This window comes from Clupea harengus, unplaced genomic scaffold (genome assembly GCF_900700415.2).
Source record: "Clupea harengus unplaced genomic scaffold, Ch_v2.0.2, whole genome shotgun sequence".
NCBI classification, from domain to species: Eukaryota; Metazoa; Chordata; class Actinopteri; order Clupeiformes; family Clupeidae; genus Clupea; species Clupea harengus.
Window position 1 is genome coordinate 14,461 of NW_024880510.1, and position 8,887 is coordinate 23,347.

At 44.2% G+C, this 8,887-nt stretch overlaps 1 protein-coding gene across 2 annotated transcripts; it reads right to left on the reverse strand.

Moving 5' to 3' along the window:
• On the reverse strand, positions 1-8,881 carry trim24 (tripartite motif containing 24). Of its 2 annotated transcripts, none has more exons than XM_042707116.1 (18): positions 8,163-8,881; positions 7,678-7,796; positions 7,362-7,509; positions 7,083-7,215; positions 6,867-6,983; positions 6,658-6,772; positions 6,425-6,571; positions 6,208-6,322; positions 5,652-6,103; positions 5,406-5,549; positions 4,866-4,986; positions 4,687-4,747; positions 4,441-4,576; positions 3,018-3,268; positions 2,782-2,908; positions 2,601-2,675; positions 2,358-2,513; positions 1-2,230 (listed from the first exon to the last, which is right to left on the reverse strand). In XM_042707116.1, exons 1-18 carry the CDS (start codon positions 8,446-8,448, stop codon positions 1,250-1,252), a joined length of 3,684 nt encoding a protein of 1,227 aa, XP_042563050.1. In that variant the 5' UTR covers positions 8,449-8,881; the 3' UTR covers positions 1-1,249. The 2 variants fall into 2 exon arrangements, with proteins under 2 accessions (XP_042563050.1, XP_042563049.1); XM_042707115.1 differs by having other exon boundaries at positions 3,003-3,268.
• Between the last annotated feature and the right edge of the window lie 6 nt (positions 8,882-8,887).

An 8,887-nucleotide genomic window follows, 5' to 3' on the forward strand; every position in this document is an offset into this window, starting at 1 on the left:
CAGGGATATCAAAATGTTTTATTTAATATTTAGATTATAGTTACATACACAAAGGCTGGGGAAATGATACACGTATTTCAGTCATGATAGCAGTCCTGTCTCCACCAATGCCAAAGGGAACCATCCGTCCTCTGACAGATGCCAACACACACCAGGACAGTGACCCACAGCATCAAAGTCCCCCGCAGTATGCATATTAGACTGCATACAAGCTCACTTTATCCTACTTCAGTACAAGTGTAGTGAAGTGTAGTGAAAACCGGCAGCAATATACTCCAAATGAATGTGGGGTTAGGTTTGGATGCTGGCTATCACTGTAATTACATGTCAACCACGTTACCTTGATGAAGTATGGTACTTCATAATGGTCACAGCCGGTCCACACCCAAGTCCAAAAGGTCCACAATAGTTTATAAGATCAAAAACGGTCCACTCCATGGGTACAAATGACTCCACCATACATGCACATATCTTGACTATAGTTCTGGAAGCAACACAGTCAAGATGAATTGACCAGGATTTGCACAGTATCTTCAAGGAGCAATATGGACAACTTGAACCATCGAAAATAGTGAAAATAAGAAAGAAAGAAAAAACATTTATGTACTCCCCTACTGTACATGAAAAATCGAAATTCCTTGGTTGACAACACTGCCCATGTCAAAGGTGACTTTTGCCATTTTTCATATTAATCATGTGATCTCGCAGCTCGAAAGCATAACATTTCTAAGTAGGTCGGGCTTCAATCAGCTGAATAAAGTAAATGCGATTATTCTTTTTACATTAGGCACCCATCATCATCATCTAAAATGAACCAATGCAGAGATAAATAATAAATATACATAAATGTAGTTTGTAAAGGGTAACCTCAAACACAATTCTACATATCTGAATGTCTGTAGTTCACGGAATTTGATTAGGGAAGACCCACACTTGGTTTGATGTCATCAATGCAATTTTAAATTACCCTGTTCGTGTGTTCTTTACTACAGTAAAGACATAATATGTTCAATGGAAATAAAACATGCTACAAATAAAAAAAGGAGATTTTTTGCTTGGACAACACTGTGCAGCGTGTTTGCTTTTGAAATACATTTTGTACCTACATTCTTATTCCAGGGATATTAAACTTAAACTAGCAAGCTCAGCTAATCTTGCAGGAGGACTCCTTGCTTCAGCAAGGATTTCTAACAGTTTCACATATAAAGAAGTCAGATTTACAATTCCTCATGTCATCCCTCTGAATCGCTCATCTTTTCATCCTCTTTGGCCGAGTCTCTTCAGCCTCCTTGGGTAAGTCTTTCTGGACATCAGCATCCTTGGGTGACTTTTCTTGGACCTCAGCATCTTTGGGCGAGTCTTCCTGGAGCTCAGCCTCCTTGGCCGAGTCTTCTTGGACATCAGCCTCCTTGGCCGAGTCTTCTTGGACATCAGGATCCTTGGCCGAGTCTTCTTGGACATCAGGATCCTTGGCCGAGTCTTCTTGGCCTTCAGGATCCTTGGGTGAGTCTTCCTGGACATCAGGATCCTTGGCCGAGTCTTCTTGGACATCAGCATCCATGGCCGAGTCTTCTTGGACATCAGCATCCATGGCCGAGTCTTCTTGGACATCAGCATCCTTGGCCGAGTCTTCTTGGCCTTCAGCCTCCTTGGGTGAGTCTTCTTGGGCATCAGCATCCTTGGGTGAGTCTTCTTGGCCTTCAGCATCCATGTGTGAGTCTTCTTGGACATCAGCATCCTTGGGCGAGTCTTCCTGGACCTCAGCATCCATGTGTGAGTCTTCTTGGCCTTCAGCATCCATGTGCGAGTCTTCTTGGACATCAGCAGCCTTGGCCGAGTCTTCTTGGACATCAGGATCCTTGGCCGAGTCTTCTTGGGCATCAGCCTCTTTGAGCGAGTCTTCCTGGACCTCAGCATCCTTGGCCGAGTCTTCTTGGACATCAGCATCCTGAGGCTCATCCTGACGGACTTCTGTGGGCGGTTCGGACACCTCGTCACTGGGGAGGCTAGGTGGTGATGGACTCTTTGGAGATGGACTCTCAACAGTCTCAGCTTCAACAGGTGCTCCATGTTCTTCACAGACATCTGAGGGCCTTTCTTCCTCTGGGGCCGAAGAGGCAGCGCCTTCTTCCTTCACCCCAGGAAAAGGCTGCTCAGGATACAGGCCCTTCAGCTGCTCCTCGAAGAAGTTCTCCAGGTTAACGCCGACACTAGCCATCTCATTGTCCTCCTGCCAGGACAAACACAATGGTCATTAGGAGTGGCACAGTCTACAGCTTGTAGTACGCACAAGCTAGAGCAGATTATATGTTTTCAGTTCAAAATGATTCAGTGACAAAAAGACAAAAAGAAAATACCTTGTGAAACTTGGCACAGTTTTTAAAGATCAGTCTAATGTCTGCGACAAAGTCATCGGGCCTCTTGTAGGATGGGTTCTGCTTCACGTCAAGCTTGGTCCTCACAACTGAGAGGTCCATGGGAGTTTTTATAATCTCATTATATTCAGGCATTGTCTTGAAATGAAAGAGATAAAACATGGTCAATGAAGAGAAAGCAACGTCATGGATATTTGACGGAGGGTGGCGAGTTCTATAGCTTACCGACGGTGAGGCTGGGTCTTGGAAGTCAGTGCTGAGCTCATTGCAGTAGAGGCGAAGTAATAACCTCTCACATTTCTGTACATCAGGAACAAAGTTGATCATACACACCTGAGTCACACACATCGTATTTGAAAAAAGTCAGTTCTGAGGTGGCATTTCAAGAGAGGTAAATCATACGTACCCTTTTATCTACAGGAGTTAGTCCTTCAGAATCTGGCTCCTCTTTTACGGTTTTCTGACTGTCTCCAGTGTCATACACCATTTCAGGTGCAGTCAGGTCTCGGCAGAATGAACAAAACCATTCACCACTGCAACATACCAACATACTGAGTGAGATGGACTTGTGGTGAGAGGCTAATCTTAAAACGAAACAAAACCTACGAAAAAAACTAAAAAACATACGGATGTTCAGGGTACCTCGGAGAAGACTTGAGGGCAGGAATATGGCAGCTGAGATGGAAGACCTTTGGACACTTGTCACAACAGAGCAGTTCTCCTCCATTCTGACACACAGCACACCAGTCCTCGTTGGGGTCCTCGTCAGGCTCTGGGGTTCTCTCGTCGGGCTTCTCGGTCGGCTGCTCTTCGCCTGGGGGAGACTCCTGACGAGGCGTCTGTGACTGGACACCAGTGCTGTCTGGCAAACTAGCCTTCACACTGGACTGCACCTGAAACACAGAAATATATTCGTTAGACAGGAGCACACACTAACACCCATCTTTGATGTACCCCAAAGTCAAAAAAAGTTCTCTGTTGTTATAATGCTAATTGGCATTGTATTTTATATCGTTGGAAAGCCTGTTTATTTACCTTTACAATGATGTCCAACTTGTAAGGATCATGCATTTGTGGGATGAGCAGCACAGCTGATTATGTGGGTAGCGCCCAAGTCAAATTTGCTCAAATTCTCTGTTCTCCTGTTAGTATGGACTCTAGTTTTGAGTTGTTTGGTGGATTGGATGATTGAACTCTCGATCAGTAACAAGGAACAAACAAGACATATTGGCAATTTTTTTTACTTTATTCATTTAAATACAACGTCAGGGAGAGAATGGAATGGCCTGCCATGAGTCCAGACTTCAACCCAATTGAACACTTGTGGGATCAGCTTGGGCATGCTGTACGTGTTAGAGTGACCAACACAGCCCCGCTGGCTGACCTGCACCGACTCCTGGTTGAGGAATGGAATGCCATCCCACCGCAACGTGTGACCAGGTTGGTGACCAGCATGAGGAGGAGTTGCCAGGCTGTTGTGGCTGCGTATGGATCTCCCACCCGCTACTGAGGCTCCTGACGGTGTATTAAATGAATAAAGTGTAAAATTGCCAATATGTCTTGTTATTTACTTGTTAATGATCGAGAGTTCAATCATCCAATCCACCAAACAACTCAAAACATGAATCAATATCAACAGGAGAATATACTATTTAGCATTGGCAGAGAATTTTGGCAAATTATACTTGGGCACTACCCACATAATCAGCTGTGCGGCTCATCCCACAAATGCATGATCCTTACAAGTTGGACATCATTAGAAAAGGTAAACAGTCTTTCCAACGATATAAAATACAATGCCAATTAGCATTTTAACAACAGAGAAATAAATCGACCGACCGACGAGTTTACATATTCGAGAGATTTTCAGGAGGGATATGCCGGGGCACTTTCCAGGCCTTGTATGACTGACATGAATTTGGGAAATATAGGCCAACATCCTATTCGATCGGATTAAATAGAAGGGAACTTTCCCATGCACCAATTTCCTATGTTAGGAAAGTAATACTTCACCAAAAACTGTCTGAGTGACAAATGAAGAGCACTATAAAAATGGAATACTTACAAAGCGAACCTCATCATCATCCTCAGGCTCATCCTTGATAACAATGATGGGCCCAGGGGATGACCTTCGTCTTCTCTTAGCAGAGGAGGTGGAGGGTCCGTTCTGCTGGGGCTCTGAGCGTTTCCAAGAAACAGTCCTTTACAATAAAAAAAATGAATTAATGTCCCATACCTGTTAGGAGAAGCATTTGGAGAGATAATACTGCATGCTGGGAAAATGACCTGCACGAAAGTGCAGTGCACCTACCCTGTCTTCCCTTCAGAGCCTGAGTTTGCAGTTAACATGGGGGAGCTCTGATGAGATTGTGCTGTAACAGAGAAGGATTTCAAAGCAAGATCCTCAGAACAAATTGGGACAATAACTCAATGGTCAAGACTACATCACTGCTATAATATAAAACTAATGCATTCAAGAGCGGATATTACCATTCCTATCAGTAGCGGTGGATGGGGCCGTATGGGGGAAACCAGGTCTTTGCATGGACAAGGACATGGGCCCAGGAGGCTCAGGTCTTCTGTTTAAGTGTACAAGGTCCATGACATTTCTCTGCAAAAGAAACCAACAATATGATTCAGCATTCATACATTCAAATATTTATTCATAATATGACCAGAGTAGAGGTTAAAAGGTACAGTTCACAGTGGCCAAAGGTTATTGATATTTGAGCTCAACAGCCAATCAAATGACACTCCTCCCTTCCGTGCTTCTGACACATGTTGACAGGTTGGAATTGTTTATGGCTCTGTCTGAGACACTATGGGTGTTTTCTATGGCCAGGACAGTATATGAACTGGTTTGTTTTTGTTAGCGTGCGCACACAGTGCACGGACAGCTTGAGGACCATTTAGCCAAATCTGACAAAACAATGTGTGCTGCATTGGAATCACAGACTGCGCCTTAAAGTTCATTCATTCATTCATTCATTCATTCATTCAATTCAGTAACTAGATAAAAGCACCACCCACCTGATGGAGCGAGGGTTGCGTGGTAAGGTGTCCTCCACCAGAAGGAGGCGCATTTTGGGCATATCGAGACGCACCCTGCAGCACATCCATGGGTTTGGGTGGGAAGTTGGAGGAGCTGGGGGAGCTGATCATTCCTCTCAGAGTCTGAAGGAGAAACCATTGAACAAAGGTGAGTCAGGCAGCAATGGATAACAAACTGGGAATACCTTTTCCTCCTAACACAGAAAACAAAAACAAAACACATACTTGCGGGGGAAATCCTGCGTTCTGCAGCATGGTTGTAGGACTGCGGGTGTTTGGTTGAGGAGCACCATACCGTCGGCCCTGCTGAGCCATGTTAGGAGGTACTTGGGAAGGAGACCCCCCCTGCATGGGCCTCGGTGGGGGGACTCCTGGCAGGCGCATGTTGTGGTACCAGGACCAATGGTTTGGTGGCGGGTGGCGGCTGGGGTGCTGGGCTAGCTTCTCCACCTGCATCTGGAGCTGTGCCAGTGTACTCTGCCGTTGTTGAGCTGGCCCACCAGGAAAGACCCCAGCGGGTCCTTCAGGCCTTGGACCTGGATGGTTGGGGTGGCTGGGATGGCTGGGATGATTGGGGTGGCCGGGATGACCGGGATGGTTGGGGTGGCTGGGATGGTTAGGGAACATCTGCATCCCACCTGGTTGATGTCCTGGAATTTTCTCCATGACCAGAGAGCCTGGAAACACACAAAAAAAGTAAATGAGTGTGTCCTATAGAAAACATATAGTCCTATAGTTTGAACATAGAAAACTGGTTTGGATAACCGATTCGATTCTTTACCTAGATCAACATTTGAGGCCCAGAAGCTTGAGCGACACTGGAACCGCACTGTGCTCTGGGGAACATATGAGGCACTGCACTTCGCCCGCATGAGGTACTGGATTTGACATAGAATCTACAAAGAGCAAAACATTCAAAAATAAAATCAAGCTTATCCATTGACCAGGGAGAGCAGACAAAAGAAACAAGGGGTAAGATGAACATGCTGCCTTCATACCAGTCTCTTGCAATAGAGGAGAGCAGTGCCACTGTTGATGGCTGTTGCCCACTTGGTGAAGGAGATCACATGATCCAGGTGTTTAGAGAGGGAGGTGACATCCTCCTGCTGTTTCTTGAGTGCCGACTCATGGTCCTTGGTGAGAGCCTAGATCATCATCAGATCATATGTTCAGTGCCTTTTCATGAATGAATTTTGTAAATATTTCACACCATATCAACGATAGATCATACCTCAAGTTGATTCACCAGTATTTTCCCTTTTCTATTAATCTCCATAATCAGATTGCAAATGGACTTCTTGATCTCAGTGGTGACAGCCTTTCGGTTCTCATCCACCTGATGGAGACTGCAAACAGAGGATTACAATGTATCCTTGTCAGAGAATCCTTGACAATTCTTGGCCATTATTATGGTATGAAAACAGGCAGTCTGACACTCACCCATTATTGATTGCGTTGGACACTTCCTCGATGGCTTTTCTCTTATCCTGGAGCTGGCGAGTCATGTTCTCCAGGTGCTCCCGGTGATTTCTATAAGCATCGTCTAGAAACTGGTAACTACAAAAGAAAAAAAAAAAGTTAGAACAAATACTTGCAAAAGTTTGTGACAATGATGGAAATACTTTTCAAATCTTTAAGCAACTATAAGGTAACTACTTGTGATCCTTGTGTTTGGATAACTGACAGTCCCGACACGTCAGACGATCGCATGTTTCACAGAAAAGTTTCAAAGGCTCCTGTTTGTGGACATCACAGAAAACAGGCTTCTGGGTGGACACTCCCACTCCTTCTGTACGAAAATATTCAAGAACAATTGTTACCTTAACAAGCTGTATGAAAAGTCAAGGCATACCAAACAACAGTTATTTCAATCTTACTGAAATTTGTCTGTTTATTAAGAATAAGTATGGGTATCTGATTAAGCTACAACAATACCTGGTGACATTTCTTCTTTCTGTCGAATGGTGTGGTCTCGAGTAAACTTCACCCGCTGATGAGCTTCAATGCAAGTGACACAGAGAAACTCCACACATTCCACACAATAGCCTGTGGCCTCTGTGTTGTCCTCACAACTCATACACAACTGCAAAGAAACAAACAATAACAATAACAGAAAATTAGGTGATAGTTTAAAACCACATCCTTCCATTCTCAATGACGCAAAACCATTGACCATTTTATTTATTTGTGACCGCTGAGTTCAAAAAGGTGCAGCCACCTGCACATAACTCAAGTGAGCAATGCTACCCACCTGACTCGTCTTCTCCACTGTGCTGCTTGGCACTTCCATTGAGTCTTTCACAAAGAAGTTCTCTAAAACTTCCACTTCCATGCATTCCTGATGGCAAACTGGACAACGAATCACGTTGACTAAAATCAAAGAAAAAAAAGGAGAGGAGAGGAGAAGACAGTAAAGAAACGTTACAAACACCAGCGGTTCAAAAAGGGAATTAATTGAAGCTCTCCGTGAAACATTTGAACATTATATTGAAGAGATTACAAACTGCTTTCAATCTATTTGTGATATTGCAGAGATCACCGTAGTACATGCACACAAAACTTCAACACGTTAGTCAGTTTGACAAGGTTACAGTACAGGTGTTTTGGTGACCACCCAGATGTGCATACTGTGTTGTGTCTACTTACGTTACAAGTCAAAACAATACCTTAATCGAATGGGTATCGATATCGGTAGCTGGCCAAACCAAAGTGAAGCGTACCGAATGTGTTACTTACGAGGTTTTGATGGATCTTCCTGAAGTTGATGGTTGGCCATCATTTGGCTCGTATATAAGAAGTTCCTTGACGGCGGTGGCAAGCATTTCTTACAGAAAGAGTGGAGACAGGGTAGCAGCTTGGGCTCTCTGCTATGAAAATTCAACTTGCAAATGGGACAACAGTCCATTAAACTGTGGGTACTTTGAGCCTTTTCGCTTTCCTCTTGAACTGGCATGCTTTCGGCTTCATTTTCGACAATAATAACAATATCGTCAGGCTCCACTTTTTCTGCACTCTCGTCCATGACTGACAAAATAACGGTATCTAGCGATATCTCAGGTTGATGCTGTTGTTGGAACGCTAAAGGGGAAATCAGATCGGATTTCGTATAAGTGACCTCTCCAGAGAGCTTCTATTTTGTTGCCATCACACTTGGGTTTCCCTAAATGTTAGAACGGCAGGGGACAAAAACTACGGGCATAAACAATATATGGCAACGTAATCTCCGCCGATAACCTGAATAGTTTACACGGCAGTAGTACTACTACTGACATTAAGCCACAACGCACCAACAGCTAACATAAGCAGCTAGCATTAGCCAGCAAGCTAGCTATCAAGACACAGAACGAGTATTAGAAAACCATAACCTATTTTATTGTGCGGAGCATTAACCATAAAACACAGCGCGACAAACGTGCATTGTAAATATGATTGTCCGCACAACACAAAGTATCTTAATAACT

Coding starts and splice junctions, on each gene's coding strand:
- trim24 (XM_042707115.1), bottom strand. CDS start 8,448: ATGGACGAGAGTGCAGAAAAAGTGGAGCCTGACGATATTGTTATTATT. Junction 6,773..6,866: donor TCCAACGCAATCAATAATGG/GTGAGTGTCAGA, acceptor CTCTGTTTGCAG/TCTCCATCAGGTGGATGAGA. Junction 5,550..5,651: donor ACGCAGGATTTCCCCCGCAA/GTATGTGTTTTG, acceptor TTTCTCCTTCAG/ACTCTGAGAGGAATGATCAG.